This window comes from Molothrus ater, chromosome 2, assembly GCF_012460135.2.
Source record: "Molothrus ater isolate BHLD 08-10-18 breed brown headed cowbird chromosome 2, BPBGC_Mater_1.1, whole genome shotgun sequence".
Lineage (NCBI taxonomy): Eukaryota > Metazoa > Chordata > Aves > Passeriformes > Icteridae > Molothrus > Molothrus ater.
Genome location: NC_050479.2, coordinates 107,877,651 through 107,905,588, shown reverse-complemented (window position 1 = coordinate 107,905,588; position 27,938 = coordinate 107,877,651). Strand labels below are relative to the sequence as shown.

General features: G+C 36.9%; 1 protein-coding gene across 7 annotated transcripts in view; it reads left to right on the top strand.

Moving 5' to 3' along the window:
• The window catches only part of ROBO1 (roundabout guidance receptor 1), a 687,859-nt gene that overhangs the window by 179,619 nt on the left and 480,302 nt on the right, over positions 1–27,938 (top strand). For 2 of the 7 annotated variants that reach the window (XM_036406676.2, XM_036406700.2), the window contains exon 1: positions 13,927–14,560. The exons of 1 other annotated variant lie outside the window; for it this stretch is intronic. In XM_036406676.2, coding sequence (XP_036262569.1) covers positions 14,452–14,560 — 109 coding nt within the window. In that variant the 5' untranslated portion in view covers positions 13,927–14,451. Of the gene's footprint in view, positions 1–13,926; positions 14,561–27,938 lie in introns of those variants that run through there. 4 more of the 7 variants (XM_054518513.1, XM_036406657.2, XM_054518514.1 and 1 more) reach the window with 4 other exon arrangements.

The window sequence follows — 27,938 nt, the reverse complement described above, 5'->3', positions numbered from 1 at the left end:
TTTATTTTGTGCCTGAGAGCCACAAGATATCTTCCAATCCCAGCTGCAGATCTTTGACATCTGGTTTTGGTTTTGTGTTTGCTGGGCTGGGAGCAGCCCCCATGGCTAATGGGAGACTTTGTTGCTGTGTTCCTGTTCTCCAGGAGGGGGATGGCCCAAACTGCACTCTGTGGCTGGAGCAAAAATGAACAGTCCACTTTGACATTATTCAGCATATATGGCATTCTAATAAAATTAAAACTGGAGCCTAAACTACTATTAATTGCTGCTAGCTGCAGCAACATACCTTGCTCAATACCTATTGAGAATTAGAACCTAATTCTAATGAGAATACTGATACGTTCAAGCTTTGCAGTTTAATCATTCCTAACTGGTAATTATTCTATCCCATAGTACAGTTAATATTGGGAAAACAGGAATAAAAATTGATTCAATGTATTGGATTCACTTTAAAAAAAAATGAACAAGCAAACTATGTGCACATTTCTCAGAACAAAATGTACACTGAGGTCATAGTCTGAGTGATGAAAAACTTTATTAGACTTCCACTGAAACTTTTGGACTGATGTTTTGTGCAACACACAGTGGAAATATTTTAAAGGATGTAACATATTAAATGCAGTCTTGCTCCTGTCTAGCTTGTGGAGTACACATTTGCACATACCTGTGCATTCTGCTTAATCTGCCAAGAGCCAGGACAAAGCAGTTATGGTATGGTTTCAGTGAATAATATTGCTTTTAGAAACATCTTGGTAAACAAAGCTACAACCATTATATAGATTCTTGTAAATTATTTCTATTTTATATTTGGTTTAATTATAGGTTGTTATAGCCATGCAGATTGTTTCAGAAATAAATTTTGGTATAAAATGTCTAGCAGAATTTTATTTAAAGGAATTCCTGTAAAAAGAGTACTAAATAATAAATTTTTGCCTGTGGATTTCAGGCAAACTAAGTGCACTAAAATAGGAAGGTTTTGAGCAGATAATTCAGGTATTTCAATTGTAAAGACACAAGAATACTGTTGCTGCGTTAGGTTTTTAACTTTTGTAGATAAAAAGGATTGCTCAGGTGGGAGTGGTGACCACACTGCAACTGATCACTATATTTTAGGCTTCTTTGCTCTCAAACCTCATATTTTCTTATTTTATTGTTGTTGGACTTTTTTGTTCTGGTTTTGGGTTTTGTTTGCGGTTTGTTATTTGTGTGTTGTTGATGATGGGGGTTTTGTTTGTTTGTTGGTTTTTCTTTTGTTTGTGTGCTGTAGGGCTTTTTTTTGTCAAGGACCATTTGGAGTAGTTTATCACCTTCACAGCTTGAGAAAAGTTCCTGACAAAAATCTGACCAAAAATTAGTCTTCTTTTTATGCTGATTTTTTTCCCTTTTGATTTTCATTTTCATTTAAAGCATCAGAACTTTCTTCGTTCTTCATTAATCCTTCTTAGCCTTGATTTTCAAATTCTCCCTAATGATTTTCCTGTCTACAGTTCTCATCTTTGTGCTTGACAGAATAGCATGTTCCCATGATCTTCTTTTATGAGGAGTTGGAGAAATTCTCAAGATTCAAAGAATAAAAGAAAATAAGGATGTTCTGCTGCCAGAACCAGAAGTTTTGCATGGAGTACTGTTTCAAGGATATAAACTGGGAGGATGGTTTTGAAGGAACCTTATGCTGGCACTGAAACACAGAATAAAAGATTTGGCTCCTGAAACTATTCAGATGTACTCTAGAAAATCTAAGGCTGTTAACTCTCCCTTTCAAGAAGGCTGAAAAATTCTGAAATTACTGGAAAACGTTGGCTATTTCCAAGTTCATATGTTCCTATTTGACAAGCCATACCGCTTGGCTATGTATAAATTAGACTTGTAATGAGTTGTGGTTTGCCAATGAAAATGAAATATGTGCTACAATTGTAAAATGCTGATGCAGAACTTCTCAAGTTAATACAAGGCCAAATATCTAATTCATCTGTGGTAGAGTGCTTCAAGTACAAAAGCACATGCTTCTATCCTAGCACACATTTATCCAGAGGCCTTAATACTTCTGCAAATACTAACCAATCAATCCTTCTGTGTTGCAGAACTAAAAAATATTCCTGTACACCAAAGGAGTATTTATAGGTCTGCTGAATCCTTACCTTTGGAATTTGAAGTACCAGAGCCAACGCAGTATTTGATAACAAAAGATATAGAAAATATGCCCCAAGCCATTCATATTTCTGTATTGCAGGCTGAAAAAATGTTAATTTTGAGTGATAATCTTCATAATGTCTACAGTCACTTTTCATAGCCTTCATTTAAACTGGATGCATACTTTGGACCCAAATATTCTTAGATTTGCTTAATTATTTAAAGCCAATACAAATGAAAATTGGTATTTCTTCCTGTTAAAAAAACTGTTGTTTAAAATTAATCTGGCTATATTGGTGCCATTTATAATTATTAGTATTAGCTTTAGCAACAGTTGATACAGTGACATCTACAGTTTAAATTAAACAAAACATAGAAGTGGTTTTAAATCAGTTTTCAAACCCTATTTTTTTTCCCAAACTTTCTTTGAGGTTAACTTTTAAGAGTCAATATGATGGGTTGGAGTTAGTCACAAAATTAAGTTCAGACATCTCCCAGCAGCTGCAAATTTATCAGATTGTTTCATTGCTTGGTTAAGTATTTTGGTTATAACTCCTGTTGAGCTCCAGAAATACTGAGTTCCCTCTTCTACTTCAGCTGGGTGTTTTGTTTGTTTGGGGTCCTCTCTTGTGCCATTTTCTAACCTGTGACACAGCAAGTTACAGTTCCTAATTTCTGTTCTACATCGCCTTGTATTGCATAATGAGCACAGTGAGCATGGTGCTATATAAAAAGTTCCATAAAATCTCAGAATCATGAATTCAAATAGATCTAATTGAAACCAAATCAAGCAGCATTATGACAAATATCAAGGTTACTCTGGGGATTTCTGTGCGCACACTGCCCAGTTTTGCTGTGCTTTAGATCCAGTAAATGGACCTCACAGAGTAAAACTGCCAACATATGTTGTGAGCAGAGAATTATGTCATGTAATGTTAGGGCTGATAGGCCAAATTACAGATTACTGGGAGTGGATCCACAGGTGGCCTTGCAATTTCTGCCACAGAGTGGAGCAGCTAGTTAGAGGAGAAGCTATCACATTACATAACAGTATGTTAGGTATTTGTTTCTTTTTGCTCTCCATCTATTTCCTTGCTATAAACAATTAGTAATAAAATTCCTAGTATATATTCTATATATTTACATATAAGGAGGTACTACATTCCAAGAAAAAGACACGAACTGCTCCAAAGAGAGGAAGAGAATAAATTGTTGAACAATCCCTGCAAAAATAGAGTGTAGAGGATTTAAATGAAGAGAATTTGTTAATTCAATTGAGGACAAATCTTTCTGTAAATCCTCTAGTTGTGTAGTCTGATAAACCAATGAACTTCATGTTAAAGGAATAACTTATTTAGACAAACTGAAATAGCATATATGAAATTCTGCCATGTGACTTGCCCTAGCTGTCCAGTTAAGTGTGAGCTATGTGAGGAAATGTAGAGGAAGGAGAGAAGGAGAAAATGAGGAAAAAGATGAGTGAATAAAAACAGTGATGAGCAAAGGGAAGAGCTCTGTGCTGTTCTTACAGGGTTTTCTCTTCCTTCTTTCCTTCTTTCCAGATGTCATAGTGATGTGGGATTGAAATCTGCCCTGAGGTTTGCCCAAATGCTTTTAATTTCTGTGGAGCTTGTTTACATTAGAGTTGACTGTGGCTTCTCTTTGACTGAGTCTTTCTTTTAAAACTCAAATTCATGAAGTCCCACTGCATAGCAAAAGCTAATGATAGGTCTTGGAATATGGTGGGGAGGAAAATCCACTTTTAGAGGCCGTGGTTCTCTCCAAAACCAATGGGAATGTTGAAGGTGTCTTGGTACAGCAAGGCTGAGATTCATTTATGCAATGAACATTGAGTGTATATAAAATCTGAAAAAAAACCCCAAACTTTTGAGCCAGCCCCCTGGGCTTGTGTTAGGCATTTTGAGCCAAACTGCAGCAATCCACAGTGGACAGAAAGAAAGGAGGAGTAGGAGTCAGCCAGGAATGCTCTCACCTACTTCAAGGGCCCCACAGAAAATCATATTCAGGCAGTTATTTCCCAGTATGAGCCTCCATGCCCTGCCAATATGTCAGGCTGGAGCACAGCCTTCCCAAGGAGTGCTGCTCACACTTTGCACTCACTCACCTCCTTCGTGGCACTTTTGGTCTTTATTTTTGCTAATGTCAAGCCTTCACCTTGAAAAGACAGGAGTTCCTACTTTGGGAGGCATGGGCAGGCTGTCACACTGCAGACTTTGCAGTCACACTGCAGACTTTACAGGCTTCATTTTTTACAGATTACAGATTCCTCATTCACTGCTGTAAAAATGCACTACATGCAAGCCCAGTAATTTTCAGAGGGTCATTATTACTCTTTGCAAAAACCTTCCATTTTATATCATATCACAGCCAAATATACTTTGATTGTATGCTAATTTTTATTAGCAGTATAGTTTTTATATTCAAAATTAGTCTTTTATCTGAAAAGCTATCAGCATTTCTGTGACTGCTAATATTTTTCAAATCTGAATAATTTTTTATTTTTAAGTGGTTTTCAGTTGTTTTGTTTTGTTCTTTTTTATGGAGGTTTTTACAGGCTTTTTAAAGTTTTAAACTATTGTCTTAGATGACATATTTGAGAAAGCCATGTTAGCAGCTTTCATCTTTAAAATAGCTCTGAATGCACCTAGAGTAGCTGTCAACAGAGCAGAGATCTGTGAAATGGATCAGACAACTGGTCCCCATGTAAGAAGTGAATGTGTTAACTTAGACAACATGGAAAACATAAAAATTGGGACAAAGAAAAAAGGAAGAGGAATAGACTAGACTTAATAATTAGAGAAAAAAAAGTCTGTGGGAAGCAACACCTGAAGTCACTGAAAACCATTTAAAGCATTACAGCTGTAATCATTTGAATAAGCAGGGATTTATACTGATAATTCTGAAAGGTGATAATCATCACTCCATTCTAATGAGAAAGAAAATCACTCTCTCATCTGCCCTTAACAAAGTTGATGTTCTTTTAATTTTTTTTATTATTATTACTTATTTTTTGTGTTATACAAATATATCCATCCTATATGTAAAAAAATTTGCTATATAACTCTGCCTCTCAGAAATTTATCTTTTCTATATCATAATTAGCTGTGTTTAATCCTGTTACTAGAAAGGAGAATTTGGTCATTACAGTCATAATTTTGGTACAATTTTTTTATTCCCATAACAAACTTCTACCAGTAACTGAATGGTACATTTGCATTTTATGGATATTTCAATTTTTTCAAAGGAAAATGATTCAGCATTTAGATGTCTCCAAATTTTGATTTTTTAATCGTTAAAATGATCACTTGGCTGTTTGCAGTTGTTCCTTGGTTATTTCACATGTTCATTTTCAATTATTTTCCATAAAAATGCTTCTCTTTATGATAGATTAAAACAATATCAGCAATCCAAATAATAAGCAAGCCTTACAGGCCTTACCAAAAAAAAAAAGTCAATATTCGAAAAAATTACTAAGAACTATAAGGATAGTATTGATTTTATTACTGAGGTTATTAATTTCAAGTAACTCATATACTTAGGGATGTTTATTTTCAAGTGTCTAAGTTATTATGAAATTGTTCGAAACACAATTATATTATGATTGTGATTTTTTAGTTTAGAAAGTGTGGAACTCATTAAAAACACACACTTTTGTTTTTCAGCTGATTTCCATTAACACATCTTTGTTCAGTAGGACAACAGGAAATATAAAGCAAAATGCTGCCCCAAATCAGTTAAGAATGTAATTTTTAGTTTGAAATACAAGCAAAAGTCAGGAACGGTGGCCTGTTTCTACTATTGCTGTATCTCAACCCATAGAAAAATGAATTAAATGTTTTTGTGTTTTATTTCACTTGAATGTAGAGTTTGCACGAGGTTTCAGACAGTAATTTTAGCCCCATGCTCATTATGACATATAATGATGACACTTTTATTTATGTGCATCTATTAAAGATACGACATTTTTAATGCCATCAGCTCAGCGTTTAAATTAGAGTTTGAGGTAAATGTTTTCATTTAGCTTATTGATTCTGTTCCAATTTAGGAGATTACCCCATGGCTCTAATTCACCCAAAGAATCTCACTGGGGAGATTTTCAAAGGCACAAATAGAAGTCAAACCACTAACTTCCATTGACTGCTGAAATTGTATTACTGCCTTCTCTCTGGATACAGAGAATCTCAGTTCCCATTGTTCTCTTAATAGGACAGGGCATCCATCTTTCTCAAGTAGGCTTTGAAAATGTTGATCAAAGCAGAGGAGGCCAGATGCTCACAGTTTGATATAGATCCAGTACAGTCAGTGAATTATTTGCACCATTTGGGACACAAGCCATGTCATTGCTAAAGTTATTATAAGTTACTTGGTCTCCTAATAACGAGATTCAACACTGGAGAATTAAGTTTTCCCTGACAAAATGGAAAACTGAAAAAGTTAAAAACACCTCCAACTGATTCATTAACACCAATGCAACTGCCTGGTAAAATTGTCCTTCAAATGAATTTTTTTCTTATTAGGCTGTGAGACGTTGACCTTGATTCTTGTTCTGAAGATCAGAATGGAAACACTGCAGAGGAAATGTCCTCATATGCCTGGATGAAGATATTGTAAAGCCTTCACTGCATTGCAATTTGGGTTGGCAGGAGCAGAAAAAGTGTAACCAGACTCTTATACCTGCTTTTAGATATTTTGTCATAGTTCCTCTTCTCTGCCCATCTGCCAAGATAGTTTCCCACATTTCTGGCGCCACCCACCCCAGGAAAAATTAGCTGATTTTGTATTCCAACAACATGCCCTGTTCAGCAAGCATGTGTAGAAAGTAATTTCTTTTCTTAAATGAACAGAGTGAATACCAGGAATATCTCCATCTTCTGGGATAAATTTCATGGAGTTTTAGGTACTTGGCAGGCTGGCTTCAACTTCTAGCTTAATAATCACAGGGACAGTTTGCAAAATACATGTTTATCTCATGTTATCTACTCAAAATCACCTGCTGAGATAATGCCACGCTCACCTGGGTTTCTCACCATAAGTTATTCACTCGTGTTGGCACAGTTCTCAGCTCAACTACCTTTTCCTTTGCACCTCTTCCAGGCAATACCTCACTTCTGAGCAGGGCTTGGTTAACTGGGGACAGAGAGGAAAGAGCTGAGGAATGATGAGCTGGGAAAAATTATATACTGGAAAGAAAAGGGAGTAGTACACAGAGATGGAGTATGGAGAAGTCAGAGATCAGTGGAAAGGAAAACAAAGCAAAATGGAAATACATTTTTAAAGCAAAAATAAGAAAAAAAAATGCAACAAGCTATGTATTTGATCTTGGAATTATAAAATGTCCAGGTCTTCTCTGAATGTTTTCTTGAAACCCACTAAGATGATATTTTCAATGTGTGAGAAAAAGTAAATATAGAAATGCAAATCAGTCCTGACAGATTAGCCTAACAATCACTTTTTTTGAAAAGCAGAAGGCCGACGACAGTTTAGCAGTTTATTTTGAGAGCTGAGTAGGATGGCATATTTTTACATTAAACAATATTCACTTTAGTTTTCTTGTGTTTATTTTCGTCTGAACATATCCTTATAATTCTCCACCACTCAGTAAACAGTCCTACATTTGCCTGAATTAATAGGATAAATATTGCCAATTTGTTAGAACAGAAAATGATAAATGACTTGAATACATTAAATGTGTTTGGGACATATTTAATCCATAAGCTTGATGTTAAAAACGCCAACATTATCTTATAAAATTTTACTATCAGCATGATCTGGGAAGCATTCTTGTGGTAGTCTCATACAGCTTCTCATTTATGCTGACATAAAACACTGGCTGTGTTGAAATATCAGCTCACATAGAGCTGTGAAGAGCTGTTAGTTGTGCAGTCACACATAAAAATGCTAAATAATCATTAGAAAAAGGCATGCTCTGGCTGCTGGTGTGGGATCACAGCAGTAAGAGACAGAGAGCCTTTAAAAGCCTGGAGTGCTGTGGTTGAGGATCCTGAGAGCACTTGAGATGCACTCAGGGGTTTTGCTGATTTAGTGCCAGAGCTAAGAAAGCGTATTGACAGATGTGATGCCTTCATGAAAGCCGTGCTTCCTTCAGGAGTGGTGTGTTGGGATCCAGAGTCTGCTGGTACTCTTTGCTTTTAAAGAAAAATTAGTTCTCGATTGTGCAAAAGCAATTTGTGGCTGTAGGAGGAGGTGGTGCAAGAATGAGCTCAACTTGCTAGTTTGTGATAGCACCAGCATCACTCAGGTACCCTGGGTCAGCTGGGGTTGGAGTGCCCTGCTCTTCTGCTCCTTAGCCTTTTGGCTATTTTACTCTATTTTTTTTCCCAATAATGACTTTAAATGCATAAACTCTCCTGGGATGAAGGACAAGGTGCCACCTCCAGCTCAAAGAGCAGCCTTTAAGACTTGTTGTCTCATTAGGCTTTAGCCAGTTACAATGTCTAACATGTCTAGGTTGCTTAGGAAGGTTGGTTCCTTTGCCTGAGTGCAAATTTGGAGGTATCTCATAGGAACTCACTTTGCATTTTACCAGCAAGAACAAAATATCTTCTTTATTACATGCTCCTAGGTCAGGGTTTGGGTTTTTTTAAATTTACTTCCTGATGGACTTTAAGCATCTTTTATAAACAAAGAGAAAAGAAATATGTTATAAAATAAGAAAAAAAAAAGGGCTTAATTCTTGGTTTTCTTATACCAAGAGAAAACTAAAAATGCTTTTCTCATAGCATTACTAGCTAGGCCTGTAATGGGGAATTTCTTGTAAAATTCATAGTAGTTCCTAGCTTAACTTTGCATGCTTTGTCTAATGCCAACTCTTCTGCAGTCACATGGAAAAAATAAATTGAGGAAAATTGTAGTCTCTGACATAAATCAAAATCTGTGTTGCCTTGAGGGCATGAGAATAGATGGCAAATTGATAAGGTACATGGGTGAGGAAAACATACTTTTTGCCTCAAAAACCAGGTCTTCTCTTTTCCAATTTCATCAAGCGGAATGTTATTTCTTGTTAATGGTATATAATTAATGAGTATATATGTAAGGCCTGGTTGATCCAAACCAAGATCAGTTTACTTAAATGTTGCTTTAGCCAAGACTAAATAATATGTATCAGAACTTCTTTCTAATTGTGCAAATCCTGCTCTGTTTTTGTGTTTGTGGTTTTTATTAGCAGAAGCATGTATACATAGGTGCTGTACATTTACTTAAAGACTTGTGTGTATCTTTGCATGCATGAAGAACACATTTGTTTTCCTTTACCACCAAAAATGCAAATTGTACTAGCAAAATGTCTAATGTTATGGTTGAGAATGTAAAGGCTTTAACATGAGGAAATTAAGAAACAAATATATGCCCTCAGAGAAGTGATGACTTTTAAGACTCAGTCATGCTGGACCATGAAGTCTTTAGGAGAGAGGTAATGCTAATATGATTATACAGTGCTGAGGGCACTGTTGGTATTCTATAAGTAAACAGAAAAAAAAATAACAAGTATGTTAGAATAGTGAATTTGGCAGTTTTTTTTCAAATGTATGGATTTGAATGATTAAAAAACCCTAGTCAGTCTCAGGATCTTTGTTCAGTTGATGTATTAATTAGATCTGTATTACAATCAAAACAGAAAAAACCCAGCCAAGCTGATTTGGGAACTCGAGTGTTTCCCCAAGACTGCAGGGGTACAATGGTGTGTGGGTCTGTTCCACACACACAGTGCTGAATTATGTGTGTGTGCCCTTCACTTCACAGCACTACAATGTTTTCATGGCAAACACTGCTACATCTGAGTTGATCTCCCTGGAGCTTTTAGAGTTATAAGGCTTGTAAAATAAAACTTGGGTAATGTTTAGCTTTAATGAGTTCTGTGACTGTTGTCCTGTCATGCCCCAAAGTCTCTGTACGGCTGCCTCACACAGGCTCCTTGACAGCCACCAGATCCAGTTTTTCTTTTAAAAAGGGAGACTGTTGCAGAAGGGCATCAAAGGCAGTGTAAGAACTGTATTTGGCAGCTATTTAAGTAGAGCTCATACTGCAGAAATAGAAACCTGCTTTGTTTCGCAAATTTGATAAAGATGCCTTAAAATCGAGGACTGGAAAGGGCGGCTCACTGCCCTTCATGATAAGGGAGGTTGAGCCAGTCCTTGTGTGACTTTGAGGAGGGGATGACTCAAGAACCCATGGCATGGTGCCCAGCCAGGCTCTTCCTTGTCAGTCGGTGTTCCTTTGTGCTAAACCAGCACCTGACTTCTGTGCTAAAAAAGCTTTCCTAGGTCATCAGTTTCCAACACAGTCTGTGGCAGGATCTTCAGAAGCAACAGAGATGTCTCTGTGTAAGGAAGTGACTTTGAGGGCTGGAGAAGGACCTCTGTGTACAAAGGGAACTGACTGTTCAAAGGACAGTTGCTCTTCCAGTGGGTGAGGCTGTAGCTTTCATCCTGTCTTTGTGAATGAATGCAGAGAAAATTTATTTCAAACCTTCCTTGGAAGCTCTTGCCAAAATGCCGTAGCGAGCTCTGTTATCAGGTGAAGTCTATAGTGAAGAGAGAGAAAACTTCAGGAAAAAAGTTCTGCCTATTATGGGTAAAAAGCTCTGTGGAAGCTACTTGATCCAAGGAAAGATCTATGCAGTAAATTGCAAGTGACTTTTATCTATGGTGCACTAAACCAGAAATTAAAAGTTTGGGACATTATGAAAGCTGAGGAGAAAAGAAGTTAAATATGTTTGAAGATTTGAGAAAATGAGGTGTATTAAAGCTAGATAGAACTAATGTAACACAGACCATAAATTCATTATGTAATTTTAACTTCAAATCCTTTTGACTGAACTGTAACATATTAGTCAGGAAGGCATCCAGTCTTAGTGTAATATCTTCAAGTAGTCCACTGCATCTCTGAAAAATTTGTCCACAATGGCTAATTCCCAGAATTAATTATATTGCTTTTGAATAAGCTTTCAAATAACTGAGGAACTCACATGAGCAGAAATTATACAGCAGAAACTGAAACTAGTTAAATGAGCTATAAAATACTGAATCACATAGGAGCAGACCACCTTTTATTTGGCTTCGCACCTCTGAATGCTTAATTGGTTTGGTTTTGCTTGCTATTACTCCAGTGGGGAAGGCATTGCTCTGATGGCAGTAATTGCCCACTGCCCTGCTAACCAGCAACACTGTCCATGGGGCACTATGTTAGACAGAGTGATGTAAAAGCTCCTTTGGTGATTAATTTTCAATGTCTAATTTCATTTCTTTGTGTGAATGTCACTTGTGAGACATTGCTTTGGGCAACTCTTCACACTCCTCAGGATATGGGGTAGCTTTTTTGAAGGCAACAGCTCCTTCTGCTGTGATGGGATAAATGGGCGCAACCTGTGCAAAAGTGTCCATGCAGTGGTTTGTGTCTATAAAAGTGGCCTTCCATTAATCTTGTAAGACAAAAAGCTGTCTGGCCTACAGTTCTGAAACTTTTCATTAGGATTCCCTGTTAGACAAAACAGCTGTGGGGCTTGAGAGCTCAGCCAACATCTGCTAAAATACCAATTTGATGTACAAGTTTACTTTTGCACAGCACAAGGCTCTATGCGGTTTGGATCTGGGACCAGATAAAGGATAACAAGTATTAACTACAAGGCAGGGAATTCTTCTATGAGGCAGCTTGAATTTTTAGCTCAGATTAATTTGTTTCAGTCTGGAATTTCATGCTTTGTTTGGCCTTTTTTTTTTTCTTTGAAAATCTTTATCTTCTGTCCTTCAAACAGTTCACTGTCAACTGTGAGACTGCAAAATCTTTTGGTTTTGGTGCTCAAAACTGCAGCTGTCCTTTGAACAGTCAATATTTCTGCATTCACAGTAAACTACACCATTCTACATTACTGCTCATGTGCTCCTAAAGGGCAGACTTATATTAGTTGGGTTTTTCTTTTTCCTTTGCTGTATTTTGGTGCAGTGAACAATGTGGTGCATTCAGGTGTCTTACATAACCAGCGACACCATGAGTCATCTTTCGAGAGCGACTCCTGACTGAACTGGCATGAGCTCAGATGGTGAAAAATGTGCAGTTAGAAAGTGCTTTAAAAAAGGACAGTATGAACCCCCCAACCATTTCTTTTCACACTATATGTTACCATAGGAGTTATTTTTGCTGTAGGGCAAAGGCCCAACAGCATGTGTAGGAGTGATCTCCATTGTTCTTCAGCACATGGATGTGACTTGTGTCAAATAAAAGGATCACAAAAACCCCAAAGCTTTTCATAAGGAAATCCCACTGAGACGAGGACATGATGACTCTCTCCCTGCCCAGATACAGTACAGTGTTTATATATGGAATCCCTCATGGTCACCTCTCCAGAGGGAAGAGCCACAAGGAGCTGCTGGGGTCAGAGCAAAACTGAAGGCTGCTTGTAATGTGTAAGAAGCAGGAGATTTGAGAGATCACAGGTTCTTTATATCCTATTCCAAAAATACTTTGCTTTTTGTACTGAACAAAGTTCACTCAAATTGAAATAAGAGCACATCTCTCTTCCTAATTTCTCTAACTGGTCCAAAGAAAAAGGACATATCTTTTAAAGGGATAACTACTTTAATGGCTGTTGAAACTTTCTTGTGATCATCTGTGGTCTGTCAGCTCTAGGTGAGAAAATTCTTCAGGCCCTCTTTTGGAAAGTTCCTATCACTGACATGAGAAGGTTTAGAAATTAGTGTCTTCAGCTGGTCACCTCCTAACTGGTTCTTGTGCAGTATTTCAATTGCACTAATAATTTTGAGCTCAAATTTCATAAAGAGCAGTGGTTGTGAACATTATAAATTATAGAATAGATAAATTATAAAATAGATGCATTATTAAGATGGAAGTAAATTACTTTGTCTCTCCTTTCTTGGTAATTGAATTTGCATCTAGAAATTTACTCCAGTACTTTATTTAACAAAAAGGCCCTCAGTTCTTTAGCTTGGTTACATCTATCCACAACAGGAAGCATGTAATGTGTGAGGCAGAAGATCAGCTTGGAGAAAGCTATTTCATTGCTCTTCTGTGAAAAAAGGAAGTTTTACTGTCATATAAGTAACAATTTTAAGTATTCCAGAGGCTGATGCTTATGGTGCTAAAGGACTAGAAATTTTTGCACTTACTTTTACTGGATATAAATGTAGACTTTGTGCAGACTAAAGCCCTCTGTCACAATGAACAAATAACCCTCTGGTCTTATTATAGTGATTTTCAGCTCTCAGGATGAAACTTTTCTGGGTCTCCACAACTCATGGGGAATGATTTCATAATTATGGTGAAAGGGGTAGGCAGGGGTAGCTGTGTTCCAGCTCTTCCTTGAGACTGTTTTGCTGACTGTGGGGATGTTCATGATCTGGCTGCCCAGTACTGAGGGATCTGGGGTTAAATTTCTTCCAGCAGTGCTGCTGCAAGCACTGGAATCTGCTTGCCCTGGGTGCTGGCTGCCCTGAGGCTGCTGGACTGCAGGGGAAAGGTTTGTTAGGTAACACAGATTCTATAAACAATTTCTCAGAGCTTCTCTTACCACTGATGCGCTGCTCCATTTATGCAGCATCTGCTGACAGAAGCCTGTGTGGGAGGTGGTATTGTTTGTGTTATTTTCCCTAGGAATAGAAGATACTTGTGCTGAATAAGAGGCAGAGTTACTGCACAGCTTTTAAAAAAAAAAAAAAAAAGTTTCTTTTTTAAGCATTCATTTTTTCATCTTGGATATGCTATTTTTTGCCTTTGCCCCCCCTCTGTGGGTAAGGGGGAAAGCTTGAAAAACTGTGTTTTTCTGCCCATTGATAAACGTAATGAGATTTGAGTGTCAACATTAAAATGTTCCGTGTCATCAGCTCTGTGAAACTGCAGTGAAATATGGAAGCGAGGGAGAAAAAACTCAGTTTTCAGCCTGGCTGTGTCCCCTGCTAGGGTGCTGTGGGGAATGTTGATAAACACTGGGAAGGGCTGAGAGGTGGCAGAGGCAGGTGAGGAGCTGGTGGCTTCTGAGGGACCACAGAAAGCTGCCACTGCATCTCCTCCTGCGTCTGAGTGCCAGAGGCTCCTAGTTAGGGGAAGCCTTTACAACTCTTCTGTTTTTGCTTTCCCTGGATCAAGGAAATAAGCGATGCAATGGAAATTTTTAATAAACATTTCTAGCAGGAATAACATTTTACATCTCCCTCTGCCTCTGCTGAGTAAGTGCTGTTAGCTCCAATTGTTCATTACTGAGGAAAGTCTTCTCCAATTCATCTCTAGCAGTACTCCAGGTAGAGGTGATTTATTTTTTTTTTGTTACCTGGCATGGCTGTGCTGTCACTGCTGCTGCTGCTTGGGCTAATAGACATAACTGCTGCTGTGGACGTCGCGCCTAGAATAAAAGCGGGGTCAAGGTGGAGAGGTGAAAAGAATCGTGAGTAACCCGGGCTTTTCCTTCTCTTCTTCTTCTTCTTCTCAGCTCTCTGTTTGAAGAAATGCCTTAGGCCTCATTTCACTGTGTAATTCTTCCTCTCTGTGAAGTTGCTGTCTAATAGCAGCCTTAAGGCCGTGTAATTTAAGTATTTAAATATACATGTGGAAGGCACGGGCCACACCTTCCGTGAGCTCCACACATCTGCAGTACAGTCCTGTGTCTCACTGCACCCTCTCTGAACTGCCTGTGCTGATTAACTCCTCTCTTTCCAGGGACTTGGGAGCAGTCCAGGCTGCACCTTTTCTCTTTGTAGTCTTAGCATTTTGCATGCTATTTCAGATGTTAGCTTTGATAAAGGCAGCAAATCTCACAGGTCTGCAGTTTGTGTGAAAGAACCTTGTAACCCCAGTGATTATAACAGCTAATTTTGTGGATATAAATGCATAGCTGCACTTTAAAATCTGCAGATTTAGGTAAGGGAATGTAAGGTAGAATCGCAGCTTGTGAAGGATTTAGGAGTGCTGCACTTGTAAAGAGAAAAGAGCATTTACTATTAGAAAAGGAAAGTAGATGAGTCATCATAATATTTGTGAGTGAGACTTCCTACTGCATACACAGCTGCTTGACTGAAATAACCAGATGATTATTTCCATTTAAAGGGCAACTCAGTTCTCGCTGACATTATTCCTTTTTCCTGTCCAGCTATTTATAAACAAGAATGCCCATGATGGGCAGCATAATATTAGCATTATGCCTGTAAATATTTGCTGAGGTTTTGGTTTGTTTTTTTTTTTTTTTTTTCTTTTTTAGAAACACTTAGATTACTAAAAGAGAGAAGGAATATTGAAAATAGAATGAAGGTTTTCTGTTGAATTCAGCTAAATGTGATGTGCTTGCTTGGATAACATATGTGATGGAAGTCCCTAAAATAACCAGAACTTGGAGGGCTGGCTGTTGATATCCTTGGAATAGGTGAAATTTTGTCAGTCCTCTTATCTGGAAGCTCATCTGCAGCTTGAGCAATATTTTTTCCCTAAAGCATGAACACAATATTAATAAATCTGCTGCTTCTCTCAGTTCCCATATCAGTAGCATTAAGGAAAGAGGTGATGATTCAGTGGAAGTGAGAACTGCCTTGCCCACTCACAGGTACTTTACATCTAAAGCCCACACTGCAGGGCATGAATGTGTGCATAAGGGATGCACAAAAATAGCAACCCACAGCTTATAAATATTTGAATACATGAACTTGTTATGACTAAAAGAGCCTTTTATTTTACTCATTGTGGAAACTGAGGCACAACTGAAATATGTTGAACGAAATTTTTTCACAGTATGTTTCTTTCTCAGTAAAAAGGCATTCTAAAATGAGTATCTGTACATGTGTTATGAAAAAAGCCAGACTCAAGGGTAAAACTTCTGTACATTCAGTTTTAATTTATTGACTTGCAGGGGTTTGAAAATTTCTGATTCTGAGTATTCAGTCTGATATTTTCCTGTGAAGAATTGAAATAGATGGTGATATAGACATTACTGTCTCACAAAAGCATGAGTAAAGTTAATCAACTTGCAATCTTCTTTAGCTGTGATAAGTAAATTATGCAAATATTCAGAAGTTTAGGACCACCACCTGTTTGAAAATTGTTTTGCAGCTACAATAGTTCATTTAATGTCACCTGTATTAGCTATTAGACCTTGTAGATTCAAATTACTTGCTTTTTTCTCTCAGGACAGGGTGCTCTTAAGCCAGCACATTAGCATACTGCTGTATTTGGTTAAAGGAAAAATAGACTGTAAATCAGTTGTTATAGCACCTTGATATTGTGCTACTTGATTGCTTAGAGACATCAGTTGTTGAATGTATTAAAAGTTAGGGATCTGAATCAGCTCTCCTTGAAATTAACAGATGCTTGGAGTAGCCTTTAGTGTTTCTTTTATTTAAATTTTAGCAGCAGTCTTACTAAGAACAAGAAGATTTTACAGGAATGCCACTCCTTGTATACTATTTGGCTTTGTTATCCATGATGTCAAAATTTCTCTAGTAGAGGGGATGCAGATTATCATGCAGAGCTGGATACTCTGAGAAGTAGAGAGCTAATTTCTGAGAGAAAAAATGTTCTTTAATCATAGTTGATAGAATACTTCTTGATTGCTATTAATGCTGTACATTTGCCTGTCAGTTGACATTGCACTTGAAGATGTTCTCTTGCTGGTTCATTTTTGCACATCATAGTTAATATTCTATTGAAAAAAAATATTCTGAAAATGCTTGTGATTGTGTGATGTATGTTTCTATTTAACTGGGTTACACTCAAATTGCAAAATTAAAACCAAAAAGTATGACATTACTTGAAAAGGGACATGGCTGGTTTCTGCATCTTTTAACTGAAATTTTCACTAAAGCATTTAGCAATGCATTAAAAGTAATTTATATTTACAATATAAAGAGATTTCAAAATATTTTTGCTCCAAGTGGTCATTTAGAAGACAGAACAACCTTTTTATAGGTTCTCTGTGATATTTCTCCAAAAAAGATAATGGCATATTAAGGGGCATAAGAAGTTGTCCAGAAAAGCTGTCATGATCCAATTTTAGTCATTCTTTTCAAGGTCCAGCAAGGACCACAACAAAACTTCAATTCCTATGGCTGGCATTTGCTTTATCTGAGCTTATACCTCATCAGATGAAGTTTTCTTCTTTACTTTTCCATAGGGGATCTTGGAACTGGGAAAACTGTAGCCTGGTTCTGCTCCATTGCAGCTTGAATGAATGAAGTCAGGAGAATGGAGATAAATGTTATTTTCTGAAAAATAGAACTGCAAGAAAAAATAGTATAGAAGGAAAATAAGGGGACTTACTCCCACAAGAATCTGTAGTTTCTGTAGGGTGGGGAAGGGGCAACAGTGCATAACTTGGAGACAATGTTAAACTATTTAAATATGTAAAAATAACAGTGGTTAATTGCTTATGCAATGATGTCTTCTTCTGGTGCATTATTACTTTTATGCATTCACTTCATGTTTAACAAAGCCAACAATTATTGTTTGAATGTCTATACTTTATGATTTACATGCTTATGATCATTGGAAATTATGCAGAGAAATCTCATGGTTTGATACCAAAATGGCAATGTATTTAGGCTGTCTTACTATCTCTCAGAAAACTGCATTATAGAGCAATATCCTGGTTATTATTAACTGCTATACCCTGCATATAATGTTTACACTGAAGACTTTAAAAACATATTTTATGACAATTATAACTTTACATATTTTTGTCGTACTGTGTGTAATTTTGTTTTTGAGAAAAACTTAATCAGAATTGCTTAATCTGTGAATAAATTTCTTTTCATTTTAAAGGGAATAAAATCATAATTTTTGGTCAGGTTTTGGATGTAAAGGTCAGAATTTAAAGTTGTACCACAGTGAATAGCTGCAGCAGATATGTGTCTTTCATATTTCTGGTAGAAATATGAACATATGAACTAACAGAATTATGACATTTTAAGATTTTACAAGGCATCAAAACTATTCTTTCTGTTGTTCAATTCGTTCTGTATTTCAGATAAAATGCTTAGGATCAGCAAAACAGGCTTATTTACTGTAGTTGGCAATAGAAATAACAAATACCATGGTCTTTGTTAACCTATTATTATTATTATTATTATTATTATTATTATTATTATTATTATTATTAGGAATGCCACTAATATAAAACTAGTAAAAAAATTTCTTACTGACTCTTTGTGTGTGGAAATCTATCTATCTATCTATCTATCTATCTATCTATCTATCTATCTATCTATCTATATATCTTTAGGGGTATGTATACATACTTATGTAGGTACTTGTGGGCACATAAAGAGCTACTTTACTCTGTTAAAAGCTTCAGCATTTCTCTGTAGGGGTGCTAAAATCCTCTCAGTAAGATATCAGTCATTTCTCAGTCAGTCCCAGTCCTGTATTTTCTCTAGGTAGAGGGAATATGCTGAAATTTTTAAACTTTTTTTGCTAAATATATCATACTGATGTTCATTGGTTCATAGGTTGTGAATTTCTTATGATATTTGGTACTCATAATTTTTACTTGTCCTCTATGGATACAGAAACAGAGTCTTAATTTTGTTATAAAGCAAAATCTAACTGTGACTTTCCAAGTTTCCTCAGACTGATCACAATTCAGACAAGTTGAATTGTGCATTGGGGTTGAATCTTGCAAGTTGTTCCATGGTTTATATTTGACTATCAAATGAATATAACTTTCAAGTAGTTTTGGTAAGAAGGAAAAGGAATCTGATGTGTGGCTTTATCTGTATGGATCCCTACAGAAAAAAAAAAAAAAAAAACAAAAAAAAAAAAACAAACAACCAAAGAACAAAAAAAGAATTTAACAGTAACGTTGCTGCCTCAAATAAAGATATGCTTGAAAAGAAAAGGATCAAACCAGGACTGAAAGAGATTAGGAGGTCTCAGGTGACACAGCCCAGGGACATCAGTGCCTGTGTGCCCATCTCTCCAGATGTCAGTGACCACTAGGATTTCCAGCCAAACAGCTGCTGGAAGTGCATCACCAACAGGAGATTAATTTCTCTGCTCAGATGAGATATCTTGATTTGATGAAAAAAAAAATTGTCAGGTATATAGTTAAAAATTAGTGTTCTTTTAAAGAAACCAGCAGGTTCCTTATCTTTAAGAAGGGAGTAAAACAGTGTACTTCTTGAAGAGCTACAGAGTGGTCTTTGATGTTCAGATTTCCTCTTTTATTGCAGTATTTAACCCTGACATGTGCCAAATAATTTAACTGCGAGTTTGCATATTAATTTTATCATCTGGCACTAGAGGCTTCCTTGGAAGCTTTAAATAGAACAGCAAATCAAAACCATTTCATGATCTTTGGTGGTCACAATGTAACCAGAAAGGTTTAACACAGCCTTTCCTAACCTTGAGGCTGTTTTCCAAGTACTTCCACCCCCTCCCCTTTCAGGTAGTTGTATTTCTCACAAGAAATCTTACTTCACACAACAGAGGAAAGTGTTTTATCACAGACATTCTAACGTCAAGTAACTCAGTATATAAAAAGAGCTATGAACAGAAAAGACAGTTGCCCTTAGATGCTGGAGGCCTTTTTTTTCTCCTGAAGTAGATGTGGCTGATAAGAAACTCAGAGGGATGGTGAAAAGAGACATTAAGGAAAGAAGGGAGAGTATTTTTAACGGGAGGAAAAGAAGAGAGAATCAGAAGCAAACAGAAAGGGGGCAGTTAAATAGCTGAAGGCTGAAGGAAAGTAAAGAAAAGGGAAAAGAAAGATAAGAAGGAGAAAAGGAGAGAATTTGGAAGAGCATAAAACAAACTGCTTCTGCAATTAACGTTTAACTAATTTGCAGTTTCTCATGCAAACAACTTAGTCTGTGGGATTAACTTGAGTGTCCCACTTCCATCATACTGTCTGTAGCATCTGGGAAATAATCTCATATGTCAAGAAATAAATTTATTTAGAACTTATTGTCTAAGTTTTAAGGATAAAATGAACTATTTTATTTTAAAATTGCTTCAGTGAGATTTTACAGTCGAAATCAAAGTGGATGACACTGATTCATAAAAGCATAGAGATTTTGGAGTAATTAAAATTTGGAACATTTGGTGCCCTAGAACTTATGACCTTTAATAAATTTGAATGGAATTGAATTGAATTTCAGTCTGCAGGGTAGCATATGATAGATAGGCAGTGAAGCTGCTCTGAGATTATATTTCTGTAACACACTCCACAAATTCAAGAGGTCCCTTAAATGATTTTGAAGTACTTACTGTACTTACTTGAAGAGAAGAAAGCATAATTTCTTCTATTTAGTCTATTTTTGTGGAAAAAATTATTTTATTAACATTTAGAAACTTTATCTTTCTTTTCTTCTTTCTGAATAACAGAAAAAAGGTGTTCTTTTAATTACTCAGTTATGTTGAGAGATAATTGCCCATTTCCCTTTGTGGACGTTCCTGTACCATTTTTAAAGTCAGCCTGTGTATATTCTCCTTTAAATATATTCACTGACAGTTTATTTTAAATCACTCTGTAATTGACTGATAAAACTTTATATGTATTTCCTAACAATTGCAAGAGTAACTTTATCCTGTTTTATTCTTAACACTTTATTTTAGCTATGATCTAAGGACAATGGAAGAGTTAACACAATTCTCTACATGAGCTACTAAAATCCTCAGGACTGCATTCCCATTTTTATTCTTATCTTAGATAGCCAGGCTCACCAACAATTCATCTCTCTCTGCCTCCTTGCTTGGAGATATATGGAATCATGAGGCACAAGCATTCAAAGATGAACATGAGGACCACCCAGTACCTAGATAAGCAGATTATGATGCTCTAATTCTTGGCTTTCCTGCCAAAAGCACCATTATTACCTCCAAACATCTAAATCCATGATTAAGAAGTCTCAAGAAATACAAAAGTGCACTTCCTTCTCATTCCTCTTAGGGTAAACTTAAAGCCTTGTACATATATTTAGCTCCCCATTTTCAGGCCCTTTCTAACTCAAGCAGGACTGAAACAGTCACTGCTCACCTCCAGGGCTGAGAGCTGTAACTGGGACACTTTTTTGTGTCCCACTGCTGGTGAAAGGCCAGGACGTGACCTGTGATGGGAGTCACAGGTAGGGATGAAAAGATTCAGAATCACAGCACTTCATCCATGTCCTTTTTCTCAACAAGAGATGCTTCCCTTTTGATTGCCTTTCCTCTCTTCCTGTGAATCTGCAATCCCACTGTCAATTTACTTTCTCTCATCAAGCAAAAGGAAAGGAGACTCTTAACTGCTCCATAGGAATAACAGCTGGAGCGGGACTAGAGAAATGCTGTCTTGCCTGGCCATGTGCTTGGGAGTATCTTTATCCCTTCACCTCATGCATTATTTTCCCTTCTGCCTTTCCCTTGTGACCTCTTCTTTACCACATCATTTTCTGGTGCCCCAGCTGCCATTTTTACAGCTTTTTCAAGCTTTTCCAATCTATTGCATCTCTTCCAGTACCTTGTGTGCTGCCAACCCACATGGCAGAGAGCCCTGGGGCAGCCAGCATTCCCATGAAAACAAGCAACCTGCTGAGCTCAAGATTCTAGTCTGTCCTTGGAATTCTACTTCTTGCCTCTTGAAGGACTGGGGTCCTGACTGTAAGATCAGAGTTATTGTATGGGATTCTCCAAAAAACCTGTTAAATTTCATCAAGATGGAAACTTCTGGTCGGAGTTGGAAGTATCAGAAAATCTGACTGCCACTGAAAAAATCCAAGTTAGAACACAGCAGTAGTTTAGGGCTACTTGTATTGGCTGAGAGAGATGTTTTACCCAAAATAAAAATATTTTCTTATAATTTTAGATTTCTTACAAAAGTCTTGATCCCAGTATCATGAGTTGATCATAAATGGGTCATAAGAGGTTATTTTGTTTATGCAGATCCTGTGGATGATGACACCTGTCTCAAAGCTTCAAGAGTAAGCCAGACATCAGAATACATTGATACCTTCTTGAGACAAAGTCTATTTTTTTCCTTATTTATTTATACATGCATATTCTTCCAGAGAACAAGCATAGATTTAGTTGTAATTATTTTTATTTTATAGGTAATAAATATTTTTCTGGTGTGCCATTAGTGCATCCTTAAAATGAACAGTTCATTCATCACTGTCCTACTTCATGTCTGCCCTCCAGTGAAATTATTGCTTTATAATGACATGATGCTAGACTACTGGTGTTATAAATGTGTCCCTGCTGAAACAGGTGAAAGAAAAAAAATCCTTATAGCAATATAAGAATACTCATACAAATATTTATTTTTTATGTGAGTGATTAATGACAATACCACAATCAAGTCTAGACAACCTGAATGTGTTTTTTTAAGAAACAGAACTCAACCGGGAGTTGCACACAGGAAAAATAGTGAAACAAAAAATTAACATGAAGCTTGCTTCATATAGAGCCTCTCCAGGATAACATGTACTTCATGTTTCCTCAGCAGTCTCTGGATATTTGTGTTAGACTACAAAATCATCAAATCAGACTCTTCCAAAAGTGGAAGTTGTTGATAATGCTGCATTTCTTTCTTTCACTATCCCAAAACTACAGGAGAGCAAGCTCAAGGCAGCCAACTCTTGTTAGAAATGCTGAAGAAGAGTTTGTGACCTCAAGTTTATTTTCTAAATATTTGTTCAGTGGCCCCATCAGTGAAGTGACATGCTTGATTTTTTGCAAACACCCATTTAAACTGGCCTTCTCCACAAATATATAAGGAATGGCTGTTCTTTGTATGACTACTCATATTTGCATTCTTGTGAGTAATAAATGCCAAGTATTTCAACTGTTCTCACTATCTTTAAAAGTTTGCAATCCAAATAGGCACCAAAAAGCTAGAGTATGTTAGCTCAGGGACTAGATGCATGCTACCTAAAGAAACTTGATACAGATATGAATGAATATGGATTTTACAGCACATATGCATTCTCCAGAAATGTATTGTCTGTATTTATAAGCAGTATATTTATTAAAATCATGAGTGCTTCTTAGATAATAAAGAGTGCATGAGACCATTTATTTGCCATCAGTAGTTTTACTTGTTACTGTGATACAGCATCATATGTCATTTCTGTGATGCAAGCTGACTAAGGAAATAAGGAAAAATGCTTTTTATCCTTTGTAACATGTTTTTTGTCCTGCAGAGTCTTTGGTGAGTCAGTCTCTTTTTACTCAAGACTGAGTATGATATAAAATAAAAACAAAACTGCATACTTGGGTGGAGATAGGCAGTGAGCAATCACAACATACTAAAAGTCTATATTTGAGTAATAAGTGTGAAAAATGCATGAATCACAGAAATTAAATCCTGGGTATGCTGTCTAGTAAATCTTGGTGTGAAACATTTGCCTGTGAAGACTTGAAGACTGTACTGTTACAATTACATTTATTTGCTACTCTTTTACATGTGTACAGAATCAATCAGTTTGCTTCTCTCAGTTATATTGGCTCTCATCAAGGACTGAATTGTCAAACAGGGAAATTGCCCCTGTGGAATGTTTCCTCTGATACATTGCAGTCCAGAAAACGGACTAGGTTTTCTTCCCTCCGTTTTTATTAGCACTTTCTCCTTAACAGGCTTTGCTGAAAGGAGCTAGCTTGTGGAGGTCTCACTCTCTTCCCTTCATCCCTACTCTCCCAGAACAAATCTTGACTCCCTCACAGTGCACAGAGAAGTCCCTTCATGTTTGGGGCTACTTGGGGTAGCTTTGGCTGGTTCAGGGGAGGAGACACGTGAGGATTCTTTAGGGTCAGTGAGAAGGAAACGTCTCCCATCTGCCAACCCTTCTTTTTCTGTGTGAATTAGAGCTGAGGAGGCTTTGAGAATATACCCAAACCCTTAGTTACGGAACCCCTTCATTCTCAGAGAAATTTCAGCAACACAGAAACACAACACACTACAGAAAAAGCGGGGTGTTTAATGAGAAACAGATGGGGCCTGTGTATTGTTAATGGAGAGAGACTACTGTTTTGTGTAAAGAGAAACCAACACATAACATTAGGAATTCAAACAGAGTAGGTTACAGGACATTGTAACAAGATGTTAATTTTATGCTTGCTGTTTAAGATATTAGTTAAAATGAGTTTTTAACTTTGTCCGATATACAGTCTCTGTGTAGGTCTTCCTTAAAAAACAAAATCCCAAAAAACAAAGAATCTAATAAATATATATTCCATTCCTTTTTGCTGTTTCTAGTTCTTTCAGTAAAATTTTACAAATATAATATTTTTCTTTCTTAACACCAGTTGTGCCTTTCCAACAGTATCCAAAGACAATATTTTTTTCACAATCAATTGCTGGTTGCTTTAACATATGTTGGTGTGATTTGTTAATGTTCAGGTACCAATAAAGTTGGGGTTTTTTTTGTTTTCCATTTGTGTGTGTGTTCAGCAACATAAGAATTTAACTACTTGTTTCATTGAAAATAAACTCTCACTGACTTTGCTTTTCTTTTTTCCTCAGATCACTGGGAATATAACAGTTTTACATGCCAACTTCTGATGGGTTTATATCCAGTATTTGATTTAAAAATCACATGGCCATGAATAGCAGTGTTTGTTTTTTTGGTTTTTTTTTTTTGGCAGAGCCTGCTTAGTTTCATATAACACTATGACATTAATGTCTTCTTTTTAATGACTGTAAACATTTTAGTTTGCATTTTATATGCAGCACCTTTAAGCTTTAATTGGACATCTGATAGCCTGTGTACATAAGCACCTCCCAGATAATGTGGAAATTGTAGACTGAGAAGCAATGATGCTATTGTGCTGGGGGATGCAGACTTGAGCCTGTTTTGTCAGATTGTCTCCCAGGGGTGTCTGCTGTATTTCAGAAAACCTCTTCATATGAACTGTTAGAGAAATATGAAAATGATGTGGCAGGTGCCAGAGAAAATCTTTGACATGCATTTTATCCCACTCAGATTAGAAAGTCCCCACCTCTTCTTTTTTTAATCTTACACATTAAAATCTCAGACTGTGAGTCAGGTAAGGTTAGATCTGTGAATTCTGATGGATATTCAATATATCATCATATTGTGTAAAGTGTTGTCCATCATTCTGTTGCTGTGGATGTCTTGGTCTATACCATATTTACTTTGGAGAGATTTATTCTGTATCTAGAGAACAGAAAATGCAATTGATTTGTTTCCTAACACATTCTTTGAGAAGTTCTCCCTCTTTCCCTCTGCAGCTGCAGCACCTTCTGCTCTGTGAAAATGTGTTCCATCAGAATGAGCCAATTTTCCCTTTCTAACTTAGTGTCACTTAACTATAGGAATCATCAGTGGTCAGCTAATAGTATTTCCTCAAAAGGCAATCTGAGGAGTTAGTTTGTCCTGGAACTCAGCCTCCTTTTGTGATAGTATTTTATCAAAAGCATTTTGTTTCTGAAGTAGCTCCAGCCCAAGAAATACAATATAGCAACCTGACAGGAACTGATGTGTCTATGGACATTAATTGATCCATTTTCTTCATGGCCCTGCCAGGTGCTATAAATAGCTCTGTGTTTGTTGTTTTTACTACATGGATGAATTCAATGATAGACAAAATGTGTGTAAGATTTGCAAAAGCCACACAGGAAATTAGTAGCCTTACTAGATTCTTGTCATGAGATTCTTGCTCATAAGAACATGGTGTTGCTAAAAAAAAAAAGATAAATTGATATGTCAGTCTAGAGTGCAAAGTCTATATATGGGTATCCCTTGTTCATGTTCCTGGCTCTCCATGTATTTTATGATGATTACTGACAGTGTTGCCATATGTTATGAGCAGCTAGGGAAATAGGGGCAATCCATAAATATCTGGGCATATGTGGGCTTTTGAGGACATTGCAGCGGAGGTAGAAAGCAAATGTAACTCTGCACAAGCATTTCTTTGTTGATAAAACTTCTTCAGCACAGTTTCTGGTGATAGTTCTGCATGATTGTGTTTATATATACAGCAGCATGTTGTCTCCTGCTGTGCAAGAATGATTTCCAGTATCCAGTTCTCACAATGATAGCAACTCATGAGGAACAAATAAGCAAGAAAATAAAAATTTAAGTTATGGCTTCAGGACTTAAGCAGCTTTGCAAAACCTACAGCAGCTTTTTCAGCTGGAGGAAAATGTGTTTTATCTGGGCTGCAGATCAATCAAATGATTTAACATTTTGTTTAGAGTCCAAGAGACCAGATGTATAAGTCAATTAAGGTAGTAACTAAATAAGGGTGGTGTTTCTGTAATGGCTGGATTTAGCCTCTCTCTGCAAAGCCTCTCAGCAGAGAGTTTCTGCTGCAGGAGCCAGTAAGGGGAGCCTAGGGAAATTAAGCTCATTAGAGTAAAGTTTGCCTTTGGACCACTCAATGTGCAACAACATTTATTTACATCATATCTCTGCTATGGGCCTGGGGTCCTCAATGAAACAGAAAATGTCCTAAGAGCCAAGAACGTATCCAGGAGTACATAAATCCAAAGCAGCCAGGAAAAGGTTTCTCAGACACAGGGAAAACATGCAATAAAGTATGTTTCTTAGGGAACAACTGAATGCTTACAGTCAGACCAATCTCATTGACATGTGACCTAGAAGAATGCAGTTACACAATAGTGTACTGAAACCACCTCAGAAAATCAGAGTCTCTGTGCTCTAATAAAAAAGTCCTGGTTTGCATTTCAGTGATATTATTCACTAAGCAAGAATAAGGTATTTCCAAACAATAAATCAGGCTTAAGATTACACACAGCAGTCTCCATCACTTATATAGAGAAGCAAATATTTTAAAAAGTAGATTCTGATGGTAAGTAGTCTGCTGAGTAGGACCTGCTCAATGGCTGAGTAATGAATTACCAACAGGAATGAATTCTTTTGTGACAGAGCTGGAAAACAAATTTATAGTACTTGTAAAGCATGCACAGCACTGTATATGTCTCTCACGTACACCAGAAGCATTTACTCAGTTCTTGGATAATTGTTACTTTCTCCAGAGAAAAAGTGTAAGCTATAAACTCAGTATGACAAAACGAGGCTCTGGAATAAAAAAGCAGCAGAAAGCAGCTTCTCATTAGCTGGTTAGAGGAGATCTGAATATGTAGCTTTCCAAACATGGTATGGTAACAGTTAGGATTAAGCCTCTCTATTTTAGCAAGAGTTAGACAAATATCAATAAAGCAATAATATATCTCCATGTAATTTTGAGATGTGATATCAGATGTGATATGTGCATCTTTTTCTCAGCAGCTTTCATAGCAGCTTGAATTTTTAAAAATTGTTTTCAACTGAGATGCAGCCAGTGTTAGAGCTGCTCTAAGCAATAGCTTGTTAAAACACCTTTGGTTCTCTTTAGCAAAAAAACCACCTCCTTAAACTCTCCAGTTTAGCCAGCCTGAGCCCAGCTTTGCCTGATGTGACCCTTAATTCTACCATTTACCTCAAGTGAAATGTTATAGGTAGTCACTTGAGAGTTTTGATCTTGAAGACAAGTAGAGCCCAAAAGCCCAAATCTCTCCTATGTATGCGCACACAGCACCAGCCTGGAAGTGTGTTCCTGATTATTTGTACAGCTCTTGGAAAATATGTTGTATTCTAACAGGTATGGTATTTTACATCCAAATGTCAGTGCCTTGCAGCAGAGTTACACCTATTTCAGAAGGTTAGCATTTGGAGAAAAACTATAAGTTACTGAAGAACACACCAAAGCTGCCAAGTACATCGAATGCGATTTCACATTCATACAACTCCTTTTCTGCTCTGTGAATATTCATAGAGACATGTTCAAGCTCTTTGCTTGTGTGTTACTACCATACTTCAGCACAGCAGTTACAGACTCAG